This window comes from Scatophagus argus, chromosome 9, assembly GCF_020382885.2.
Source record: "Scatophagus argus isolate fScaArg1 chromosome 9, fScaArg1.pri, whole genome shotgun sequence".
In the NCBI taxonomy this organism is placed as follows: domain Eukaryota; kingdom Metazoa; phylum Chordata; class Actinopteri; family Scatophagidae; genus Scatophagus; species Scatophagus argus.
The window spans coordinates 6,671,614-6,698,643 of record NC_058501.1 but is presented as its reverse complement, the minus strand read 5'-3'; the positions used below and the strand labels follow the sequence as shown (position 1 = coordinate 6,698,643).

General features: G+C 41.1%; 1 protein-coding gene across 1 annotated transcript; it reads right to left on the bottom strand.

The window, feature by feature from the left end:
* Positions 1-677: 677 nt before the first annotated feature.
* Positions 678-27,030, bottom strand: eif3ea (eukaryotic translation initiation factor 3, subunit E, a). Its single transcript, XM_046398407.1, has 13 exons — positions 26,874-27,030; positions 25,257-25,374; positions 24,876-24,993; positions 22,812-22,854; positions 21,731-21,835; positions 15,375-15,500; positions 14,873-14,997; positions 12,585-12,711; positions 11,772-11,873; positions 7,954-8,063; positions 2,668-2,770; positions 2,052-2,186; positions 678-846 (listed from the first exon to the last, which is right to left on the bottom strand). Exons 1-13 carry the CDS (start codon positions 26,961-26,963, stop codon positions 811-813), a joined length of 1,338 nt encoding a protein of 445 aa, XP_046254363.1. The 5' UTR covers positions 26,964-27,030; the 3' UTR covers positions 678-810.

The window sequence follows — 27,030 nt, the reverse complement described above, 5'->3', positions numbered from 1 at the left end:
TACACAGAATGAAATCTGTTTTATTCTGTTCCGTTTCCTGTTTTGTTCTGATACCTTATGTAGTTCAAGCATACACGGAGGTGACAACACACTTTCTGTACTTTGTGAACTTCTGCTTTAGCCTAATAAAGTAGGTGTATTTTCACATAAAATCTATTTTAGTACATACATTATGTGTAAAAAATTAAAAAGGCATTTGAAGGAAGGCCTGTTTGTGAGCAGCTGTGATAAAGAAGGAGAGGCAGAGGACTGAGTTATGAGAAGGTCAAAAGCAGAGGAAAGCGGGGGTGGGGCATTAAAAAGATTGTGTCCGTCTGGCTAATGGTTCTTTATGGCTCCCTCATGTCCTCAGATGGGCAGGATGACTGGCAGAGAGTGACCGCTGGTAACTGTACATCACCTCTGTTTGCCCCCTTCAGCCGACGTCCCACTCAGCGAGACCGCCTGCCACGGTGAAGCGAACCACTAAAACACCATAAAACCAAGAGACTAAACAGCCATTCATCATTACTGCGCGGACATGATCCGCGTCACACATAGCAGGCTTAACTGTCCCACTCTGTGACTCAATGCACACATTAAAACTTCATCAAGTACTACTGATACAAAAAAGTCTGACCACTCAAACCTCAACCGCCGTTTGTGATGTCCAGAAATAAGGCAATCATGGGTGCAAATGGTTTTGTTGGTCAACTTTTATTGAATTGGTGATGACTTGAACCAGCGCAAAGCATAACTGTGCTTCTTGAGAGACAAGTGTGGGGAAAAAAAGATGTCACACAATGAGTGGGATGGATCCATCTTGTGTCACTAAAATCCTGTTTCCTGACCTGCCCAGTTTGGTGTCTGGAAGAAACGTGTGAAGAAAATAGAATATTAGACCACTGGTAGATCACTGAGAGTCATCAAAACAAACTTTTTTTGTTGTTGATTGTGGAAAATGTGAAAAAGTGACATACATGTGCAAGCAGTTAAGTGCTGACGTGTAGTGTGTGTGTGTGTGCGCTTGCTGGTGAGTGCTGGGTGGCTGTGAGAGTTGACAGGGACCCTAAGCAGCCGGCCCAGATGGTAAGCAGTAAACGTTCTCTATATGTAAGTGATTTGTAGCCTTGAGGACAGCAGGATGTTATGGTGCTCTGTGAGTTGTTTGCAGCCTCTTTTGTCAAATTACAGAAACTCCTTAATGAGGAGAGGGTGAAGGGGCTTTTGCTTTATTTATTTCATTTTATTTTATTTGTTTGTTTATTTGTCCTTTACAGGAGAGGCTTACGGCTGCACTCCTGCTGCAGATATTCAAATAACAGGGAGCAGGATAATTGAGCATATCAAAAGATAGCCTCTCAGGAGCCTGCCATTGAAAAAGTGAACATTTAATATGCCTGTTGTAACCCTGTGGCCTTGGTGCTGTCAGGTGTTGGCCGGGGAAAAGCAGCCCATCAGTCCGCTTTGACACACGTGCATGTCCTCAAGGAGTGGGAGCTGTAGGAAGCAACAGCTCACAGCTCCAGTTCAGAGTATGTGCGTGATTGTGACATTCTGTGTAGTTGTAGTACTTTAACAGTCAACATACCACTTAAATGCACAAGGTCAACATCAAAAACACACTTAAATGGGATGACTGGACCCTGAGCCAGACATCTGTAACAGGTCCTAAGTGCAGGGAACTCCAGGCTTTGAGTAAAGTTCACCAAACCCCAGTGTGAGGGTCCACCTTATTTACACTGTTGAGCTGACTCATAGCGCTCAGGCATCGTTTTATGGTTGTTTGGAATCTACCTTGTCATTAGGCCTTTGAAGAGCAATGGAGGGATGAAAGCGTTAGTTCTGTTAAACTTGCTCTTACTGGCTTATTTTGTGTAAAGAGAGCTTTTGTTGGTGGTTGTTCATCAACATTCTTTGGCCTTGTTGGTCTGAGATGCTTTGAACTGCCCCGGGTTCATGTTGACCTTCTAGCAATCTGATCGGTCAAGGGACTGATGGTTGCAGTCAACGATGTGCTGGGGGGTGGCGACTTGTGCGCATTTCCTTTGTACAGTACATGCACTACTCACCTCACTCTTGGTGCTCTGTGCCTGCTTTTTCTCAATGTTCATGGCCAACACTTGGCTGCGGAATGAAAGGCTCTTGGTCTTCTCAATCACCTGCTGGTAAGGGGATACAGCGTTGTTTCCCATTACCACATGGCCCTAAAAAAAAAGACAAAAAAAATGAACAACACCTTCACGGTAACAATCAATCGACCAATCACACACAGTCTTACAGACATACCATCATACAAACACCAACCAATGTTTGCTAAGGTCCCATTCACATCTACTATAGGCACATCTAGATAATTCTATGTCATTCTGGAGGACTGGGCTGTGATTTGCTGATTACAGAGAACTGTTGTGATGTGTATGCCAAAACATGCAGGTTCAACAAGGGGCCTCACGGAAGGGACCAAACAAGGGTGAGATATTATGGTACCTATGTCCTTACAGTGTGCCCTTTCATTACAAAATATGAACATACATAATGCCTTTTCATCCCTCTCAAGTCACACAGTAGGAACATCTAAAAAGGTTTATGTGTAACTACCACTATCAATTTGAAAAGGGCAATTTTTAACACTTATTAATTAGTTACATCCTGAGCTGACTAACTGAAGAGGACAGGAGGTCTCACCAGTTTGGAGTCAATCTTTGCATCCAGCCTTGCATTGCGGATGAGGTTGACGATCCATCTCTCAGCTTCTTCGGGTGACATGTTCAGTTTGTCTGCCAGCATGCTGTGGAGGAAACAGAAACAAGGGGCTCTGACCTGGGTGTAATGCAACAGAAAAGGCAGGAAGGTCTATCTCAGAGCTGGGCACACTGTCCTGGATATGAGGTGAAAATAATATCCAAGGATGACCTCGACTAAGCTCTCAATCTGTAGCACCACTGGCATGGGACTATCAACGCATGTCAGGAAATAAATTCACCCGAATCATTGCTGACTCGGATTTGTGATGTACTGATTCAGCAAATCAAAATCTGATATTTGCATGGATATTAGGGTCCTGTTTTAACACCAAATAACTTCAAGATAATACTACACTACATTATTATGAATGTTTAACACTGGGTGCCAGGCCACTATTTTCATTTGGCAGTTTTAATAAATGGCAAACACATTGTTTCTGGGCAAAAGTGGTACAACATGAAACCCCAAAAACACTTCTAATGGGAAGTTGATTTACAGACTTGTACTAATAACTCAGTTAGAAGCGCTGGAGTGACCCCATGTTGTGAGTCTCTGTGGGTACTTATCCTGTTAATTTTTAGTTCAGTGTTTTTTTTTGGGCCCAAGGCACGCTCTCTCCCCACCTGGCTGCTAAGGCTTATCATGACACACTGATCCAAATAGTGACTGTCCCTCAAAATGAAAACCAGGTTGGGGGCCGGCCTGCTCTTTGATACAGCTAGCAATGGATGTGTCACAGTAGAGGGAGGGGACGTATGAGGGTGGCTGGCATTCTTTGATCCACAGCTTTCCCCAGTGCAGCTGGCTTCCCTTGTGGCTTTCAAAATAACTAGACCCCCCCTTGATACCCTCATCTAGACCCCTTCTCCCCCACATTTCCTGCCCTCTTCCTTCTGTCTGACCCCCACCACCCTCCACGCCTACCACATTTCATATAAGGGCCCCAATAAATATCCTCAACCCCTCTGTGCACTGGCCACAATTACTACAGCAACCCTAACTCTCATCTTGAAAAGGCAAGACACAGACACCACCCCCACCCCCCCACCTAAAAAAAGTTTACTTTACTAAACATACTTTAGGAAATACTGTAACTACAAATTTGTCACTGTATATAGTCAGTGCATTTGTAAAAAATAATCAGGGTTATAAGGCCTATATAAAAACAATTTACTCAACTAATTGTCACTTCCTGGTTCATTAATCACATTTTGTGAGGCTCCTTCAGTGAGTAAGCTACAATCTGCCCAGACCACACCACTTCTCACGCCATCGCTCTGCAAACACAGATCCCACCACTACCATTAATGATTTCAACTGTAGCTCTCAGATTCTGACTTATTTAAGGCATTCTTTTGGTGGAACGTAATCTTATTTGGGATTTGTGATAATGTTTTTCTTACCTCAAGGTTCAAAATGAAAAAAACAAAAAACAAAAAACAGACTACCACTTTCTAACCCATGAATGTTGGTCCAATGGTGGCAAAACCACATGAAGAAGGGAAATGGAATGATGTCAGTGTCTGGATGGGGCATTAAACGCATAAACAACAAATAAAAGCATTACCTCAGCATAATGAGCAAAATAGGGTTTGGTCTCCAAATGACAGTGCACATATCTCAACACTTTCACCACAGTGAAGTGATGAAGTAGGTGGATAATGAGACAGAATAGAAGAGCAACAGTTCTGAGTTGTATCTCAGCAGCCCAGACAAGAGAAAAGGGAATACAGAGAGACTGATGAACCTGTCACTCACTCCAGAAAACTACTAACATATCTATGTTGGACAGATGACTATACCTCAGGTGATCAAAACCTGGAGAAAATGATGCTTGACAATGAAATTGCTCCTATGGATCATTATTGGGAACCTAACAAGTTTTGAAAAGTGTCAGTTGTCTAATGACGTAACTTTAGGTTTGTGATGGATAACACATGTGGACGATCACAGACTGACACCATTAACATCAAGGGTTTTAGTCTGCAGGCCTACATGTTGCTAATGCAGCGTAAAACCCACACAGATGAATAGCTGTAGCTTATATTGATAGTATAGTCAGATTTTGATTTGACTTTTTTTTATTTAATATTGTGATATAAAATGCAATACAATTAAACAACTCACAGTGCATCAAATATTACTAAGTTACTGTGACAGTCAGCAAATACTGCCTACTGTAGGCTTCAGTAAGTATGAACATATAACTGGGTCTACAGCAATAGGGGGGGTTTGTGTTATTATTTCAGAACTTCTATCTTGCTCTACAACAGTGTAAAACTAGAAGAACGATAGTCAACACCTGTTAAGAGCCCCCTCCATCACAGAAATTCAAAGACACCTTTCAATATTTACTCTGCAATCAAGTAATCCTAGGCAAATTTGAATGAAATTTGTTATTGGTTCCGATTTTGCCCGCGTGATTAAGTGATTGCTGCACAGGGGTACTGGGTGTTTTGTTTGGCAATTCAGTAAAGTGGGGGCACATGTCAGTCAAGTCCAGGTCAGAGATGATGATCAAAACAAACATGATCTGGTTTCGTCATAGGGGAGTTAAGCTAACCCCTAACCCCTCTGAATGTGATCAGGGTAGCATAGCACAGGAACACAGAGAACCCCAAAAGGCTCAGGGCCTTGGCCTGAACCAGCTAAAGTCTTCTAATCTAATTTATAAAAGAAGGTCTGGCAATGCTTTCCTCTCAGAAAGGACATTTGTATTTCAGAAGAGAGTTACTTTATCTCATTGCCTCTCAAGAGGTCTACAGCAGCTACTGGTACTAACCTCAGAGTGAAAATAAGAAAAAGGGGAAGACAAAAAAAGGAGAAGAGGAGGGAGATGTCAGAGGGAGCGGGGTATGGGTCAAACTTACACAGCCTACACTATTGACATCCTGTGGCCCTAAAGCCAAGCTGACAGCCTCCATGACTGGTTTTATTTTACACAATCATGATCCTGTTCCTTGGGGGAAACGGGATCACTTTCATTTCGACCCCGTCCTCAATCCGGCTCCTGAGCTTTCGACTTCAGGCTAGGGGGACTCCTTTGGGTCTCAATACCAACCTCACACTTGAAGAGAGGGGTCAGGCAACGGGGTCTAACTCTGTTAGAAAAGACAGGAGGATGGGGGCAGGGAGTAGGGAGGGGGACCTTCTCATAAGCAACCCCTTTCTTAAGATGGCTGGCCTAAAATGAATGCATTGTTAAACACCAACATGATAGCAGCTGGGAGAATCCAAGTCATTTGAAGCAAGTTTGTTTTTCGGCTTGGGGTAACAGATTTTTCAGGGAAACCTAAATGATGGTGTGGTATTTTTAATGACTCAGTTGTGAGGTGGAAAGATCTTCAGTGTTACATCCAAACTCAAGATACTACTTCCAACTATCCCTGAGCTCTTGTGTACAAATGCAATCTCATGATGAAGGGGAAAGAACTGCCCACATGATGTCTCTAAAGCTTTAAATGTCAAAAGGACAACTGTGCATTTGAGGTCAAAGCAAGGTCTCGCCACTGAAACATGTCATGGAAGGTCTAAGGAAATAAACTCTGTAAATCAAACAAGGGAAACAAAGCTAAATTGGAAACACACACTCGAGACACTGAAAAGTCTAGACAAAAGGATGTGTGTGCATGTAGTTATGAGAGCAGGCTGAATCACATTTTCACGGCCTACAGTACATTTTACATAAGACTTTATTGCAAAAAATAACTTAATTACGCCAACTTCTGCTCTACTTTTGCATCTTTTGCTGTGGGCAAAAGGCGCGCTAAATATCTGTGAAACCATCATGGCCAACAGCTGTAAAAATGTCCTCATTAAAAACAGCCATCAAATTAATTTGAGTCCATGCTTGGGCGCAGAAGGCTTCTGGGTAGAGGACTAATGACTTGGAATTTGGGTGTCTTTTGGAAACAGACATATTCTGTCCATCGTCATAACACTACCAAAAATAAACACGGAAATCCCTAAAACTGTCCCTCATATGTGTTCCTGCTTTAGAGACCTCAACAAACTGAGAGCACAAGACACGGAAAAAAGGTGAAAAGTAGAAAAATCACCATTCGACTTCCTCTTTCAGCGTTACCACTAACCTTTGTGGTCTTTAACAAGTAAATGGATCCAATTGCAGTAAGTCTGCCAAAAAGAACCAGGACTCCTAATCAATTCCAGACAATCTGCAACTGGAGATTTCGACAGGGCCTGATCATGTTCCACAGTTCAACCTTGACTACAGACCTCCACGGCTCTATATAACAGTCAATGCAATCATTTTCGTGTCAACAGAAGTAATTCATTCCCTCTTTCCACTAGGCATCATGTGTTCATGGACCATATTGGAAATGCAGACCTTCCTTCAAAATCTTCAGGATGCACAATACGCCAGAGGTGCAGTAATACTATGAACATAGCTTTTTGAAACAGCGGGAACATTTGTACCATAAATTAGCAAGAACAGCATAACAAAGACTAACACATGCATTACCTAATATCAAAAGATAAGAGCAACAAGCATAAATCCACAATTACAAAGACGAGAATTAATGATGGAGAAGGGTAAATGCTCTGTCTTTATCTCTGTCACTCTCTCAATTTGATACAAAGAGGCAGCCAAATCCCATAATCTCTCTTAATTACAGACAATTACTATAATCTTTTATTTTCTCTCCGCTAATGCTCACTATAATTAGCACTGGCTAAATTTCTTGGTTTTGGGGACACATCCAAGGTCAATTTTATTTTAATGCAACTAAACTGAATCTTGAACTCGGAGTCAACAGAGACCTACAAAACCCCCTGACCTCCGTTAACCCAAAGAAAGGGGGCTGAAAGGTTCCTGTTTGTCGCAGCAGCTGGGAACGTCTCAAGCCGTCTAAACCCTGACCTCTTCCTGAGAGAAAACTGTCCACAAGTTGGCCTTGGACAGGTGGTTTTAAAAGTTTAGTGAGTAAAGCAACCTGCGAGGACCTGGAAGCAGTTAAACCTCACAATACTTAATCCTCAATATGCACTGGGTTAGCATGGCTGTCTGTGGAAGGGTAATAAACACTTATCTGTGAGGAAAATTCCACTAACCATTAAGCCTATGTTCTTACTTCCTGTTTACTGACTGCCACAAAGTCTAGTGACAGCAAACAGGACTTCCTGTTGAGCTTAACAGATGTCCGTCTGAACTCCAACTTGGTAAATGATAATTTCATGTTGTTTGGATTGTATCGAGTTACTAACCTGATGCTGATGCACTGGTGAATTCTGCAGAAAGTCTCAAAGATGAAGAGGCGAGCATTCTCAATAAAGTCCTCTAGGCAAGCAACCAGGAAGAAGTCATTCACAAGAACCTAGAAGACAGAAAGTATTTTATGTAAGGGCAGTGCACATACTATACTAAGAGTCATTTACATCTAAATTTCTATCACAGCAGTTTAATGTACAAGGAAAGTGAAACAGTTAAATATGCACAGAAGTCAGAGTTTTCCTCAGATTCGTTACGACAATCAAGCTAGGACCTTCAAATTGAACAGCAATGGAGTGTAGCATTACAAGATTCATTGGGTCTGTTTCTAGGAATTCATGTCTTATTCAATTAAGGAGGAAAAAGAAAAAAAAAATCAACTCACAGAAACCAAATTCCAATCCATTTTTGATATGCAGTCAGAGTAAACACGGAAGGGAGGACTGTACTAGTAACATTCACATTGCCAAAAAAGTTTGTTTTGGCAAAAGGTTGGAAATGATCAAGTTCCCAACATAAGGTATAAGCATAAGTAATGCCCGGGCCTGCAAGGTGCTTCAAATCAACCACAAATCTTCACTTTCTACAAACACCACATGAGACAACACAGAAAGAACAGAGCCAACCACAGAGATGACCACATTGTCTGCGACTTATCACCAGTCATCTGGTCTGGTGGTTAGGTGTCAGCTCCAGTGTGCAGGATGGCCAAATTTCACGGATACAGTCATCCAACAACTGTATCATCGCCAGTACAAATAAACTTACACATGAAGACTTGTCTTTTCAGATGCCCATATACAGTATCACCTGTGTCTTGTTACAGTAAGAGAAATACAGCCTAGCTTAGACTCTTTGACACAACTGCATATGGCCAATTCATCTACTGTAAATGTTCATGACCCGGAGGTACCACAGTGCGAAATGCTCCCATTTCTAAGCGCTTGCTTGCATTCCAACTCTCCTCTGTGTGCTATTTCACATCACAAACCTCCATCTTCAAAAGTTCTCCAAGAATTATGAGCTCTTTGTTTGCTTAAGCTTAGAAAGCTGCTATCTGCCCAGAGTTCTGCTTGAATAAATCCCAACTACATGGCGCTATCAGGCAACGCACATTTCAGCTATGACAACGCTTATCTAAGGCTGATAAACTTTGAACAGTTAAGTGCCATAATTACTGTCATCTGGGATTCAGACCACAAAGCCCAAACAAATCCTGAAAAGGGCCTGAAGAGCCCTTTTATGCGCAATCTGAGGGCCTGACTATAGGTAGGCCTATACTTTTCATTCTTTGACATGCAAGCATCTAACATCTGACAGTGATTCCAGATTTGGGTGGGGTGGGAAAGTAACAAAAAACTGTATAGCATGAACAGGACAATTTAAACCAAGCCAACCCCCCTCCATTTGAAAGCATTTGGCTCAAACTATCATACAGGGTACAGTGAACTGAAGACAGGAGAGTTGAAAACAATACCAATATCTTGCCATTACAGCAATCAGTAAATAGATGTGTGCCACTTCTCAATGCCTCAAAACTGATGCATTACAAATGTTCATCAAGAAAAGAGTCCATCCCAATGGGGTATCCGTTTACCTCAATCACTCCACGGTCTGTGAAACATCCCTTTACCTCTGAAATAATGCACTTTTTTATGGCTTGCGTGTGAATTTCTGCAGGGGAAAGAAACTGCATTACTGACTTCAAACAAGGCCATTTGGGGAAAATGTTTGCAGACCATCACAGGTAATGCATTAAAGATGCTGTTAAACATTTTTGGAACCACCCACCTCGCTAGACCTGCTTGTGAACTGAAAGGGGTCAACAGGGGGCTTTTGTGCCTACTGGACATGCTCTGATAAGGCTGACAGGTTTCCCCAGTGTTAAAAGCACCTGGAATAACTTGGGCTCTGACCTGAGAGTTTGTTGCAATTGAGCATCTGTTTCAACCACAGCAGAGCCTCTACACAGAGCCCCATGAGGCGAGGTCAAGATCAGCCCGAAAAAAAAAGTGCATGCAAGTGTTTAACAAGGTTGGTGATTGAGGGCGTGTGTCATGTCTGAAATAGGATACAGCTCTAATAATGTTGATAGTACATGTCATCATTTGGAGATGGCCCCTGGAGGCCTTTGCACAGGAAAAACCTCATTTTCTCCTGGAACATGCTTTGTGTTTTTTGAGGGTTTAACTAAGTAAAAACAAATCTGTCTAAGTGAGTTTAGTTACAACTTCCTCATTTGTTAATAGTGATTTGGGAAGCTGAAGACTCTTTGTATTAGTTTAAAAATTGGATAAAATGAAACGGAACTGTCAGTAAACCACTGACATGATTTATAAACACTTACTCTCGGGAAAGAGCCTTTTGAACAGGCCAGATGTTTTTCATTTGGAATATATATATATATTGTCAAGAGGCAAAAGATGAAAAAGGGGCCAAATAACCTGCAGTCTGGCCTTTTATTCTTCTGCAGGTCCAAATTATAAAGTCTTTGGGGAAAAACTGAAATTATAGTGTGCACAAAAAAAGAATGAACTAAGATCAAGTCACGTAAAACATATACATAACAACACCACAACAGTTAAAACACCTGCTCTCCATACATCTGCTTGATGTATAAATACACATCCACAGAATCTCACAAACTCTCATGAAGTTGACCTTAGAACCAAAACACAGCTTCATCTCCAAATTGTCATTGTTTTACAAACACGACTTTTTGTTGATTGAAAACCTACCTACTTATATTATTATTATACACTGTAGGGGTATTTTTGCTCCTTCACATAATGTAAACCCACCTAGCTAGAACTAATACAGTTTATTACTACAGTCCTAACCTTATGTAGAAATATGATGAAATTTCTGCTTAAACTGTTGATTCAATTTTACTGTCATTTCACAGATACCTAGTATAACACTAATTCAGGCACAACAGTGTCATCCCTATACAGTTCTTGTCAGTTTGCATTTTGACACGTGTTAATCAGTTAATCAGTACTAGCATATATATTACACAGCAGCCAGTGGATGCTCTCTGGAGGATGTGAAGTACATCAACACTTTTAGAACAGACTGGAAAAACAAACCTTAAAGAGGGGGGTTCCTGACAAGATCACCGCAATTTTGGTAGAAACATGCAAACTGTTCAAATGAAAATCATGGTCTGTTATTTTTATGTCCATTAACCTATAAAAATTTCTGGTCAGTTTAAGTTTCCAAAATAAGAGTGTTCACTGTATGTACGAGGATTTTTATAGTACACTACTCATGTTCTATTCTCACACCAATGACTAGTGTTACATTCAAACATTACAAACCAAAATTGAAATCGATGCTCGAAATGGTGGTGCTGTGGATCCCCCCTTAAAAACGAGTGTCTACACGCCTCTGAGGAGACTTCTGCTTATAAAGCTTTTACTGTTAACTACTAGCCTGATGGGGCAATTACAGGCCGTAGTAAAATCTGACAGAGGTTTGAGTCATACACTGTCCAAAAGGACCTCTATTTGACAGTATGATCAGTATGATTCAAAGCACAGACTATCACTGTTGTGTCTGCGCTGAACCCACGCACAAGAGAAGCAAAATGAAACGCTGTGTGAGCAGGCAGCTGGTCAGACAGAGATCACGACATTATGATGTTTATTGCGACAGTACAAGTGAAAGTTCAGGAGTCTGACCAGCAAATCAGAGGTCCTCAGAAGACCTCTGTGTTGTCACGGAGAGACACAATAAGGACCAGCTGCTTCTCACAGTTGGGAAACAAACGGTTGAAATGAATGTCAGTGAGGTTATTTAAGAGATTACTCACCGACTCACACTCCCTCAGTTTCTTCTGAGCACTGTCAAAGTCAAAGTTCACATACAGGCACTCCACAAACTCTGTGATTGGATCTTTGTAGGTGTAGGATTCCTGGAAAAATTTGAAATATAATAAAATTATTTTTTTATTTCCAAACACATCTCTATGTTTATGTATCAAAGCTACTAAAGCGCAAATGTTTAATGAATGCAATGTTTGAGTATTTTAATATGAATAAAATAAAGCAGACATAATTAGACATCATCATAAAATGTACATTTTTTTTATATCATACAGAAATCACTGATATGCATTCAGCAACAAAATAAAATCATTAATCTTACATGATGTCATTGGCAATAATGACTTTTTAACAAAAATGACCACAATAGCTAAATAAACAAAACAATTTACAAGGACTTGAGTGAAAGCAGATTCTGAAGAGTTTCAAATTATGCTTACAGATCCAGAGTCCCAACCTGACCTGAGGCCACAGTGCAGAGCACTGAACACACGTTTTAGTGATTACCAACAACCCTCCAAGATGATGCTTAAATCTCTCAAGTAGCTACTGTCACTGGTGGAGGAGCCATTGGCTCATTACAGTCTGTCAATTTACCACCAATCATCGAAAGTACTGGGTTTAAGCTTCCCCTTTAAGCTCGGGCTCAAACCCATATACACGCCCTGCACTGAAACAGTGTGTGTGAGCAACACTATTGGGTTACATGGTCAGGTACTCATCCTTCAAAGCCTATGTGATCTATGACCAATGATATTTTAACTGTGTATACTTTGTAAACAAATAAATAGATGTGGTACCTGCTGTATGACCTTCACCAAATCCTTCAGAACCTGCCGACGCTTACGCACATCCTTGTTTGTGATGACCGCTGTGGTCAGGTAACGCAAGATGTGTGGGCACATGGTCTGGATAGCATTGAGGTATCTGGAATGAGGGAGGATAAAGGTAATGACTTATCACATCGATCAAAGACATAATCTCTTTACAAGGACACACAATATAACATTTTGGCTGAATGTTAGGCTCTTGGCATTTAGGACAGAGGAAAAGCCTTTGCAGCTAAAACAGATAAATGTCCTAACAGGACCCTCACTGCTTTAAGCCCTCTCTTTCATTAGTGTCCGATGAGAGGAAGGAGGAAAAGGAAACCCTGCAAGAAGATATAGATCAGTGAGCAGGGACCTGCCCAGTAGCTGAAACCCAATCCATGAGGGACTGAGGTTTCAACCACAGGTCAACTGGCTAAGGGCTGAACACAAGAGACAGGACGCCGTTACAGGCCTATCCTAATCCTGCACCAATTCTGGAGAAAGTGTTCCGTAAAAGCAAGATGTAAGGATCTGCATGTGCACACACACAAGCACACGCCACATTCCTTGTCAAGACGGCAATCAATCGACAATGTATGACCAAAATTTCTTATTGATTTCAATACATCCATCTTTGAACCTCAACTCCAAACTCAACCACCGACTGACCAAATTAAATCTAAAAAGAGGAGGTGGAGTGGGCCCCTTCAGGTCTCCTATGGCTAACACATGGCGTTCAGAGAAAGAGTGCGGACAACAGTTTAAGCAGATGAAACAAAATAAGGGGACAGGAGTGATGTTGAGTCTAAAATCAGCAGTGGGCTGCTTGGCAAAGCCATGGTCAGCTCTCTCAGCTCTCTCCCTCCCTCCTGCCCTCCCTTTGTAGTTGCTTGACTCCCGTGGAAGACCGCAACGCTCCACGCTGTGTTCCTGATTAACTTACACCTACTTGCTCTCCAAGGGGGGCTCCAATAGCATAAGCCCACCCCACTGCACTAAGGGGACTTTTGTTGGTTTTTTGAGGGGGGTGGGGGTTCTTTGAGTTTTGAGGCAACAAGCATCATTGCACTGGTTTGCCGAGGATGGTACTGAGGCATGCAGCCAAGAAATCAAGTGCAAGTTCACATTTCATCTGTTCAAGGGGGGCTGTGGGAGAAACAGAAGACACAGAAGAATGACAGGGTAACAAGGTCCCATTTCATGGCTCATCTGGAAGAGAAAATCATGCCCAATAATTTAACGAGTGATGAGTGAGAATGAAGTGACTGGGCGTACATTAATGCAGTCATATTTGCCCAGTTTGCACCTGAAGTCAGTGCAGTCTGTCAACTGTACACAAACAAGACCTTGGACCAACATCTGCTGACTGGAGGGGTAAGAGAGGTCATATGTGGAGCTGAAGGCCAGCCGCTGGTCACCAACTCCAGCCAAGGGAAGTACTGGTCAAGAGATGGGGAAACAAGAGCCAAGCCTCAGTGGGAAAAACATGAGGTTTCTAGACTGTGAAACTGCAAAGCACACAAAACTACCTCAGTTTGTCCACACAGATGGTTGGGTGAGCTTTTCATGAGTAATTATTGGGCAGGCCTCCTTAATCATCCACAATAAAATTAAAAACTGAGTAAAATTCAGGGAACCAGACATTTGAGTGTGCTGTGTTGTGGTCGCCTGTGATACTGTCTGTGGAGCCCAATCATCTGTTCAATTATACAAGCCTACAATCAGAACAGGGGGAGGGAGCAAAGACATCGAAATAGGCGGTGTGCAAATTTTAACACAGAGTATAAAGTTTCCGATCTGCGATACACATGGCCTCGTTCTCGACTTGGAGAGTAAACAGACCACACAAAAACACACACTTCTCAAACCACTTTAAAAATATCAGTTTGTGTTCATGAAGAAGTCCACCACACAAAAATGTGTTATTAAAGCAAATGGTTTTCTCTAAATCAAGTTAATGCTATAAAATGACGAGCCTTTTCTCCAATTCCTCTTAGAATCAAGAATTACCTACTCTGATATGGACCCATGATATAAAACAAATTTGTATTTAAGTTTTGAAACAATTATTTAAAAAAAATCTTAACACCACACATACTCTAAACAATCTCACAACACATCAGAAACATGCATGTCTCCACATATCACAAAGACAGCAAATGTTTCATTCAAAATGGCAAAATGTTTTGCAATTATCTGAGTGTAAAAAAAAAACAAAAAAAAACAGGAAGTTAAAACAAGAGACTAAATTAAATCATAATATAAATGTGACTTACTGTGGCTGATACAAAAAGAGTTCAATGATATTGTCTCTGCCCTTGGGGTGGTTGAAGAAGACAAAGAGAGACCAGTGAATGAGCCACGTCCTCTGCTGGAGAGACTGGAGAGGGGAGGTGACAGACTGGACAGGACAAGGATAGAAATACAGGCAGGAGGAAAGAAGGAAAGTCAATTGTAAAAGACACCCAGGAGACAGACAGACAGACAGACAAACAAACATTCAATTATAAATACATTTTGCCACAGTCACATAAAAGCCGTCTTATTCTCCAGTGAGGCAAAAGAGAAGACAAAGGGTTCTTGCCTGCTATATGGCCATCAATAAAATACAGTCATCCACTTCATACTTAAATCCAAGTTCTTAAATAGTCAGATGAGAGCATGTTGGTAAGGAATAAAATGCCACAGCAGAGCTGTGCTGAAAGTGAAATGTCAATAAGAGAGTCTATGTAAGGGAATCTAAATGAGGTATCAAATTCTGAGAAGTGGGGCATTTACGTTGTTATCGATAGTCTCTCTCAGGCGGGTGAGGTCCTCCATGGCTGCCTCCCAGTTCTGCATCAGGATCTCAGAGGCCAGCTTGCCCCACAGTGAGTTCAGGGCATTCCTGTCTGTAGATGGGACCTTGGGAGTAGACATGGTGCACTGTTAACACCTAAAGTATACAACACTACAAAACATGAAATAGGTTTTCCACATTACTTCACGGACTACATTCTGGTTTAAGAGTCTTATAAAAGGTTGGCAAACTGTTTAGTAACATCTGCATCCATCCACAGTGAGTCTGGGCTTGCCACTACTCGCTTGGCTTCGGTGGCACTGCTGCATTGTGCAGCCACTTTTAATATTTATACTGGAAAAACGGATTAAATCATGTCATCCTAAGGGAGCGGGGCTTGACAGAAAAATAGAAATGGATCATAACCGACTGTTTAGTTTTTAATAAAACCAAATTTTCTGCACTTTGATACTATCACAGAAAGCAGTTGACCATATAGTTCTCCAGCCGCCCCCCTCCCCCCAGCCATGAGGGATAAAGTGGGTGTACAAAATGGATGGGTGGATGGATGGTAATGCTAAACATCAATCAATCTAATGGTGTATCATCAACGACGGACCAATAATCAGTGCTTTGCAGTGTCTGCAGTTGTATACCATTAGCTTAGTATTTTACTTCCATAATGTTGAGACCTAAAAAAAAAATCTTCAAATTAGGTACAGCAGAGGCACAAATATCCTGACTATCTATGACAACACCATACCATGTCACAGCCGTTGTCAAATCCATCCTTATTAGTATTAACATTTATATCAACCAACAAAATCTAAACTAAATATTTGGCTCCTTTTACATTCCACACTTGAAGCCAAAATAGTGTCATTAATTCAATTAAGTGAAAAATGAGCTGAGCACCACCCTGAAAGAATAACAATCAATCTTATGGGTGGGGTGGCACCAACCCCAAACATATTCCTTACGGAGAATGTTTTAGCTCCTCTGTATTAGCCTTGTGCCAACTGTCAACTGGATCGTATATCAACGATTGATGGGACGATTGGTGACTGGTTTTTCCCACATCGATTGTAACCAACTTGTTAACAGAGCTAGCATCTTATAAAAATAATCTCTAGAACCTTCACCATACTGCGACTTTAGAGATGTCCCTGGTGGAGTGCATGTCAGCCTGCCAAGCCCCATTTATCATTACCACTAAGTGCCAAGTCAATTCTAAATCCTTAATTACAAAGTTTGCCATCTATTTTCCATGGACCTGACACCTTACATCTGTGTTCTCCATATGCCTGCTCACCAGAACTTTGCCCTGCCCTACAGTATTTCATCTTATGATTTGGATTGTAATACTGAGTTTCTTACTCACACAACAGATTTGCTCTTATTTTAACCTATTTTAACCTAGGTAGCTATCAGCACTGGACCCTCTTTCATTGGTGTTTCAGCTGTGTGTGTCTTAAGTTTCCTTATGATTCAAGTCTTTGTCAAGTTTTTTGACAATATGTGCATAAACGCTTGGTTGACACTCAATAAAAGGGCACTGAAAAGAAATATTTATTTTTGCAACCTGGGTGGAGCAGAGGGTGCTGCTCTTTGGACAGTCAGCCACATGGGCTTGCGCGCATGCCTGCACACACACACCTCTCTTAGCTTTCATACACAAGTTTCATGAAAGCTGGAGCTGTAGCGATGTCCCACATTTCCCATAAAGCCATGCTGGACAGAGTAATTTACTTTATGTTTTATGTTTTAAAATGCAAATGTTACTTTTTCTTAATGCATGTAATATGTTTTATATGGTCATTGCTTGTTTTAGCCCTGAACGAGTAGGGGCAACATCCCAGAGACCACGCCAGCTTTTCACTCAGTGCTATGGATCAGCCCTGGAAAACTGAATCTTGTTTCATCTCATTTAACCTCGAATAAGGATAGAAAAATGAAAACAAGGTGTTTGTCACTGATGATCACAAACAAAACATTTGTTGCTGCCAACCTAAAAATATTTAATGTATCTGCTGATACTAATATAACTAACTGCGGCTTTAGTGATGAGACTAAAGGGGTTGGGCTGATTGTCAGGTATTCTGACATGACAACAATTCATTTGCCAAATATGTTAAAGATTAGTAGAGAGAGTATTATGATACCAGTGAGATTTGCTTTGTTAACATTTTTTGAAATTTTGTACTCCATTCAGTCCAGAGAATGATAATTGCAATAAACGCCATGCCTTGCTCTCAGTAACTCTGGACAACTCTGTCGTTATCACAAGGTAATTAGACAGAAATATGAACTGACGCTAATGAGACACATCTTTTTGAGGATAATCACTCTCAAAAATGTTGCAGGCTACCGGTTCTGATTTCCAGAACAGACTAAAACAAACAAAAAAGAATCAGGTAATGAAACACAGGTTGAGAATGCCTCTGAACCTCACCAAGGCAATCACAGTGGACATTGGGCTACACCCTAGGGCTCATGGGAAACTGTGCACCACAGTAGTTCATGATAACGCCAAACACCAGACGCAGTGACATGAGTCAAGCAGGAAGTCAGAGTGGGTGTCTGCCGAGTGGCCAGAGAAATCTAGATCCTAACCACACACCCCCACACACCGTCGGACAGCCGCTGCAGTGAACTGTGAGACACGACAGATGCACAAGTAGAGGAAACACTAAAAAAGAACAGGTTTCCGTTGAAACTCCACGAACTGGTTTTATTCAGAAATAAAGGACTTTTTTCTTACTTGGCAAAGACCGGTAACATTTCAACATACTGCTAAAATAGTAGACAGGTAAGGGGATAATATTTAGAAAATCACTTGCAGTGTTATGCCAAAGGAGAACACAGTAAGATGATGTGTCCATTCATCCAGTCAGAGAAGCAGAGTTTTATTTTAATTTTCTTTAAACTGAGGTCCATTTATCATTATTTTTTTTAAATGAAGAATTAAAGTAACAGGAAAGATCAGTATTGTAACAGTGAGAGAGAAAAAAACAAGCTCCCATGTCAGTATAAAGGTAAGGTCAGCATTTCATCTGTTTAAGTTTTTCGTTTTGTTTGTTATTTTTCCCTCTCTTGGAAGTCCCTGCCTGCTACGTTTGGCTGACCTCCAGGTCATTATGGCAGCTTTCTACAGACACATACGCATGCACATAGGCGTGCACATGCGCACGCGCACGCACACACACACAGAGGCTTTCTCCAGTGGCCACGCTAGAAAAGTTTCAATACCTGGGTTTTTCCAGCAGTTACCTTAAGTTTCCATTGGTTTGTGAAATGGACACATTTTCGCTGAGTGACCAGCAACAATAAATTTACTGTGCTGGGGATCCGTCAGGATACTCAATCTTTATTCTTAACATTCAATCCCTGCATTAGGTGATGATATGAATAAGTCGCTCTTTTCGGGCTAGGCCACACTGTAACAAGACCTGAGGCATGGATTTTGCAAGGCTGGCTTCCTTCGTTTAATCGACTGGGTTTCCCACGTTAAATGACTTTATGGAGCCTCACCTCTCCCATACGGGGGAAGCAGAGACAGAAAAGGGGCCTGTGAGGATGGGAGGTCCACCAAACACCAAGAAGCAGGGAGGGGGGAGAGTAGTATACACACTCCCACTAATGAAATCCATTTCTACCTTTTTTCCGTCAAAAAAGCCTCTTGCATTGTCAAGAGAAAGCAACAGATATCTAGTTACAGAGTCTGATCTGGCTGGAACGCAAAATGAGTGGTCTAACAATTTGAGGGGTAAAAAGGAAAAAAAAAAAACAGCGCTGGACTTCGAACAACATACCTCAATTAGAGCAATTTTGGTTTATTTAGACTGAGTTGCAATGCCATAAACAACTGTTGTTGGAACAGTGGGACATCTCTGATGCAAGCTTTTGAAGACTTTTCTTAATACATTTTTTTGGTAGGGAGTGGAAGTGGAAATCTTGGGTGAATTACCCATCATCTTGTCTCAGATGCAACTCTCCCTTCTACAGATTTGAGCAGATCAGTAAAAAAACCCATCAAATGAAGTACCCAACTGCTTTGGGTTAAGAGGGTTGTTTGTAGCGAAGAGGGTTCATCATCGCTCTGACTCACTGCCAAGTTTTTGAGGAGGGGACACTCCGGCATTGCGAACATGCACGACTAGCCAAAGTCACTGACATCCAAAAGACAAGAGGCAACGCAGTGCAGTATCAAATGCCAATTAGACTAGGAACAAAAGATGGTCTTAATGTTTTTCACTCTAATGAATAGACAAAATGTTGATCTTATTCATGCCCATTCTGTCAGGGCTGGCTTTGGCATGAGTCTGCTTTACCGCAAAGTTAAATGCTGAATCAAAGACAAACAAAACCAAGAGGAAAAGTGAGTGACACTTGGAAACCACTGACTATGCAGGCTGGTTCCACTGGTCATTATAGGACATTTGGATGGGCTGAACTTGAAGCAAGATAACACCAAAAGGAAAGCTAAATTCTTGCTGGGAATTTGTGTTTCATTTCAAATGAAGCAATATCCTTAGTCAACAGAGGGGTAGCTACAAGCTCTAAGATGGCCTACATGTGACCTTGAAGGCAGTTTCAGAGGAGTCAACAACAGGCATCACCCAGGCGTTGCTTCTTATATACCTAATGGTGGAATTACCTTGGATACAAGTCTCATAATTGCTGTAGAACTCACACCACTTGTTATTGAACCCTGCTTTGCTTTTCTAATTTTTCCTGGTTCGCGACATCCGACATCACAAACACATGGGAAAACAGGGAACAGTAGAAAGCAGCAGATCGTATGCCTCATCAGACTGCCAGAAGACGTTAGAACTTGTTTTAAAAAAAGTCTTCCTAAATAACACTGACCCAAACACTATTGACATGGAGGCCAGTGACAGCGTTACAGTGATTACTTTTTGACATCTTTTACTTCAGTCTCTCATTAAAACTCAAAGCTGAGGAACAATGTCCAAGAAGAACAGAAATGTACTTACACACCAACATCTTTGAACTTTAACACGCGCGTTGAAAAAGGACAAAAATTAAAAGCAAAAATTAGTGTGTCATTTTCATGTCACTGCCAATCGGAGCTGGAGCTGATAAATACCTGGTGCCGAATGCAGAGTCACTTGACGGGGGAATACCAGCTATACCCTCCCCCATTGACAACAAAAGCCAGATGTTAGTTGGTGTTAGTTTGGTTCTTTAGTCCAGTGCAAAAGGAGTATAAGAATACAAATTACTGAAAAGATGCAAGACCTGTACCAGTCTACTTCTGCTTTTGTGATCAGTCACTAAGCTCATACTGAAGGTAAAGCTTAGCTGTCAAACATTCAATTATCACTTTGTAAGAATCTAAAAAAACACACAGATTTGAAACAAAATACTACAGTGACTCAATTTTAGGTTTTGACCACAGCCACTGAAAGGTTTTCAGGTCTTATGAGAGGCAGCAGACCTTGCAGTTGAGCTGTACCCAACCCATTCACTCCCTAGTGCATCTTTGACTCATTTCTGAGGGCAAAGGGAGAGAAGCCACAAATGCCAGAGCCCAGGCAACAAGTCTCTTTGTTTATAGAGGAAATATGGACTGTGCATATGCACCAACAAGAATCCTGCCAGTACTCTCTGAGCTGTAATTATCTTCCTCTGCAAAACATTTGTTGGCATTATTCGATTTTTAAAAACATTTATCTCTAAATAAATCAAACTCAGCTCATCGTTTAAAAGAAGAAAGAAAGAACAGCCTAATGAATACAACCCTTAATAAGATCATAAGTACAATCCCCATCATACATGCACATCCTCCCTGAAACACCTTGCAAAATGTGTGTAAACCTCTTGATGCTAACCAAGAGAAGCCTTGCATAATTTAAGCACACCATATTCTCAGAAGTCGTGACAAGGGACACTCTGGCCACAGCACTCAAATCAATAAGCTGTCTACCGAGGCCTGCCTCGTGAGAAGACTACAGACAGATTATGCAGTCTGCCACTGATCACTTGGCCCAGTAAAAGATTCTACTCAAGTCTTAGAGCAGCAGTCTCCTGCTAATACAAAGGACGTGCAGGGAATTGAATAGGCAATGACGTCAGCTTTTCACATTTAATTACTTCTAAGTGTTCTTTTCCTCTCCTGTGCAAGTATTGGACTTGTAAGGAATTAAAGTAATCGAGCAAACATAATGTGATGCTCAATTTTAATATGTCAGAGAACGCCTTAAGCCAGTATATAACTGAAGATAGTAAAATACTACACTCTGTTAAGTGAAGTAAGGTGTACCGTTATCAGCAAACATCACTATTAATGTGAAGTGATGCTGAATGCCTATGACAAGAGTTGAAAACTTACCAAGACACGGAAGAAGTACAGATATTCTGCAGCACCAGAGTAGTTTCCACACTCATACTGGAACTTGGCATATCTGTACAGTGTGTCCAAGTACTCCTGACGAAACTGCAAGAGAAATATGAGTGTATCAATATCACTATGAACAAAGACTTGAGCCTATTTTCAAATCAAACATTATGCCTGATCTTTGCACACTAAGGTGCCTATGGAAATCTCAGTTGTGTTATTTCTACAGGGATTTCAGGGCTAAGGTGTAATGCTACATCATCAACACATAAAATATTACATCTCAGACATCTAGCATATATCAAACATATTTTTGATCCTCATCACCAAATTCAAAAATTGAATTTTAATTTGATATGTATTTGTAGCCGTATAGCCGGGCTGTGGTGGCACACCACTGCTAAATGAACACATTGTATCAGTGGTATTTTGCCTTTAACGGCAAGAGAATATTTAACTCTTGTAACAAATCTGCCAAGAAGTGGTCATGTGGACTAAATTAGAATTGCACATATATATATAGGGCTATCATTTCAAGCCTACTTGTCTTCCTATATTTAACTGTCCTTCCTGCTGTCCAGTATCACACACCAGTGTGGACTGACGTCAGGCCATTCACAAAGATTCAGTATAACTACTACAGGCAGTGGGTGCTCTGGGCTGCCCAAGCCTTTCCCACAGCATGCTGAGGGGCCCTGAGCCTGGGCTGTGTGGAGGTACACTGGGGACAGCATGCAGGTCAGCGGGATACCGAAGTGGGAGGAGACCGATGGAGGGGAGGCTAAGAAGCCAAACATCACGGTAAATATAGAACCTCCGGCATTCTTGCGGCTCTATCCACGAGTCCCGAGCTACTCCGTTTATTCTTAACAATTCACCACAGAATGTAAATGTCCACAGAATTTGTGCAAGCCATACAAACCCCTAAAATGAGTTAAGGGTTTTGGGAAGTAATTCTGCATTTCCTTGCGTGGCCTGCCCCTCCCACTTCGCCCCTAAAACAACCATGGGTTCACACAAGAGGCATGGGAAATGCAGTAAAGAAGTGAGATGTCAGCAGATCGGGCCAACTTACATTATGCTTTTCTGCCAAATAGTCAAAGAGCATTCGGCCATCCCTACAAGAAAAGGGAAAAAAGCAACACTGTTAGTGCAGTTAGAGATCATTTAACATGAGTTGTCGATTGGCTGACATTCTGGTGCTTGGAGGCCTATTCAGGTATATTTTTCCACTTCTGTTCTAAATCAAGAGCTGTACATACATGAAGACCTTTTCACTTTTAAAACACTGTGATGGGCTGTTTATTACATTTGGTTTGGCTACTACAAATCTATCCTAGCCATGTCTAACAAATTATGTCTGGTGAGGAAAGCACCTCTGAGCATCTATGGATTTGACAAAATGAAAGAAGTCACACACTCTTCTAAACACTTGTACCTCAACTGTGTTTTACAACTTTGCCTGTAACCCAAAACCCTGGTGTTCATGTTGACATCCTATTGAAACTATGTGTGTTTATTCCATAATACAAACTAATTAATGTGCACTTGCTAGCACATGAGTGATGAGTGTTAAGTGAATCTCATTGAAGCCGAGGCTGGATTCTTCACTGTTTCAGGACCGGTTGTCTCTGCTGATGATCTATACAAGCTCCTGGGTCATTTCCCTGTAGTGGAACGGCAGTCTATTGCATTATGGGAACACATATCCTGATTTATCTGAGCCACTGGCTTTGCCTTTCATGTCACTGCAAAAATGCACTTTTTTTCAAAACATATGTCAAACGGCACTGCAGATGTATGTCTCTGCACAGATGCAAAATGCAAAAGAAGAATTATCTGCAAACTGTCTGTCTTAGCAGTGATACAAAAGCTTATATTTTACTTACTTCTAATGAGGTTTGGATGAGAATCAATTGCTCAGATGTAAAACAGTGGCAATAGTCTATGAAAAAGTCTGTACAGCATTACTGCCACCTTCTGCACCGAAAAAGTCAGGAGACATCCAAAGAGCAAACAAATGAGCATAGAAATTATAAATCACCAGTCCTCATCCTGAGTGTGTCTAATAATGACAGATTGTTTATAAATATGGTACTAATATGATTTACTATGATATCTGGGTTTCAGTAGTTGTCCAAATCAAACCCTGTAAGGCATAAAACCTATTAGCCAACTGTTCAATAATAAGTACCAATAGGTTCTTTGACCCTGTAAAATGCTTTGTGGATCTGTGTATTAAGCCCAGAGTGCACAGAGTCGGGGTTCAAGTATCAACCCGTTTCCCCTTTACAGCACTGGATGATCCTCTCATCCAGACATAATGTTAAAAACAAGAAAATGCATTAAGAATTATTCAGACCATAATGGAGGAATAAAACTTTGGCTTCACAGAAAATTCTTCACTGGCCTCAGATGAGTTTCCTATTGTTTCACAAATTCAATGGTATGAACAAAAAAAAATACTATAACTTAAGACAGACACACGATTGCCCATCCAAAAGGAAGATTTCCTGCTTATTTAATACTGACAGCAAGCTGACAATAACATGGACGTGTGCTTAATAAGTCCATGTTTTTACTATCGGGCTTTTTTTTTCATAACAGTTCCTACAAATCTGTGTCTTAAAAAACAGATGTCTACAGTCCAACTAAAACAATATAGTAAGACAGTACAAATTGAAAATAGATGAAAATGGAAAATGCTTTTCTGTAACTGCACACACTCTTGCCAAGAAAAAAAGAAAAGAAAAAAGACTGAATGAGACCAAACTATTTTAATCACTGTAGACAACAAAACAGTCTTAATAAAGTTAACCACAGCATCTTGCATCTGTCTCCTTTTACTTTTGTCTTTGCTGACTTTGCCCCTGACAAATCAAAGTACATTTTTCATTCAAAATGCAGTTCCTTGGACACTCCAAAATCCCCTTACAATGCTGCTATGCTGGCTACTGTTTTAAACAACAGGTCTTACTAATTCTAGAATTGTAGCAAGGAAAACCAGCATTAAATTTCACAGCCTCACTAAGCCTAATCATGTTCTACTTAAAGTCTGTTTTAGGATAATAATAATAGTACTACTAATAATAACAATAACGAAAGATACTACCCTTGGTTACAAAATAACATGCTTTACCTGGTAGACTGCATCTGCCTTGTAGTCTCCGGGTCCTCAAACATTTTCACAATGGGTTCGGTCTCTGACTGCAGCTGCTTTAGCTGGGCCACAACCTCAGTCCTCTTCTCCCTTAGAGCTGACACAGGTTGCATAAATACAGTCATTAGTTATAGCAACAACATACACCAACAAGTATATGGTCTGTGTCCGAGCACCAAAAACACTGTAAAACAAAGTTCACTGCTAAATTAATTCTGAATGGAGTGAGTGGTGTACAAATATAACCATTAAGGATTTCAATGATGCAAATTTGTTCTCTTGTCTTGTCTTTGCTTAATGTGTACGATTGCTGGAGAAATAGGGATGAGGAATGCCTATCCACCAAATGTCAACACTTACTATGGGGAATTTCCTTGTCAGGAAAAAGGCTTCTGTGCACATCCATGGCAAAGTCCACCATGTTTGTGTCACTGAGAAGGTCCAGCTTTCCATTAAGCAGCTCCTGCTCATTGTAGATCTGAAAAACAGGGGTGAGGGAATGTTTTGCACAATATTATTATACAAAAGGGATGTTCTGACAATTATTACAAAGAACATTTTTTCCCTTCATAGCCACACAAATCGCTAAGCCTCCGGGTATGTGAACTGTTTCATTCTTAAAAAGATACAAGTTAGTGTATCTTATTGTATACAGTTTATACAATATTTGCAGTGAACAACGCGGAAGGGCACGCCGATTGTTATTCCTCTTACTACATTATATAGGCAGAGGTATTGAGACACCTGACCATTACATTGCATTCTAAATGCACAGACATTAATATGGAGGTACCCCTTTGTGGCTATAAACAGATCCCTTCCTTCTTTGGGAAGGCTGTCCAAAGGTTATTGGAGTGTTTCTGTGGGAACGTATGCCCATTCATGTAGTAGAGCAATAGTGAGGTCAGGCACTGATGTTGGACCAAAAAGCCTGGCTCGCAGACACCGTTCCAGTTCATCACAAAGGTGTTTGATGGGGTTGAGGTCAGGACTCTGTGTGGCCCAGTCAAGTTCTTCCACACCAAACTCATCCAACCATGTCTTTATGGACCTTCTTTGTGCACTGGGGCACAGTCATGCTGGAATAGAAAAGGGCCGAATACTTTTGTCTACATATAGCATAACAACATTCACCTTAACTTACGCCAAAAATAGCGATTTCGAGCCAGCCGAGTTAGAGATGTCGCGAAAATTAACGTTCATTTTAGCTTCCTAAATAAATCTTACAAGTTAGTTCAACGTTTCTTTCAGAAAATCTGGTGGGTGTCTGCTGCTAACAATTGCGTTTCGTATTGTGAGCATTCACAGTAATCATTCCAATCTTTGGAAATAAACTAATTCCATACTCGTCCAATTGTTAACATCGCCCACTAGCAGTCAAAGGCATCGCTTCAGATCCTTGTTAGGACTGCTGCACGGGCCAGTATACCCCCAATGGCCCGCAAAATTGCTGACCGGCAGACCGTAAACGTGCTTGGGAGCAACATCCTCCAACAAAAAATTCTATCAACCCCAGTAAAGGAAACGCGTACTCCGACAACCGCCTGAATCGGGTACAGTGCATGCTTCGCTTGAACAGCGTAAAGCTAATCATTATCAAGAACGGATCTTCCGATTAAGTTTCAAATGTAAAAGTCGATTGAAATATGTAAGATGTCATAACATGGGTTGGAATCATTCAAATCGCCGTTTCTAGTAACTGAATATATACAACATACACTTTTCAATTTATTAGCCCTATTCTCACAGAAGATTAGATGTTTTTCGAAAAGGTGACGTGTTTTTCCGCTTTTATGTTGAACGCGGGAACCTCCATTTCCGGCTCCGCTTCGGTTAAATGTGGCTACTTTACACAGCTGTAGAAAATGTGGCCAACTTCGGCGTAGACGGCGTTTATAACTGTTCAAAAGGCGTATATTGTTTATTGAAATAACGAAAAAATGTACCGAAGTGTTTATGTGTTAATGTAATCCGTACCTCTTTGACAGACAGGAACTCCAGCAGAGGAAAAACGAGATGACGGTCTAAAAAGTGGGCAATTTTGGTGGTGAGGTCGTAGTCCGCCATCTTTGCTCCGGGGAAAGGGAAGAGGAAACACGTTTCAACTTTGTACAGAGAGGCGAACCAATCAGCG

Coding starts and splice junctions, on each gene's coding strand:
- eif3ea (XM_046398407.1), bottom strand. CDS start 26,963: ATGGCGGACTACGACCTCACCACCAAAATTGCCCACTTTTTAGACCGT. Junction 25,375..26,873: donor AGTTCCTGTCTGTCAAAGAG/GTACGGATTACA, acceptor CCTGTTTTTCAG/ATCTACAATGAGCAGGAGCT. Junction 8,064..11,771: donor AACTGAGGGAGTGTGAGTCG/GTGAGTAATCTC, acceptor TCTGTCTTCTAG/GTTCTTGTGAATGACTTCTT.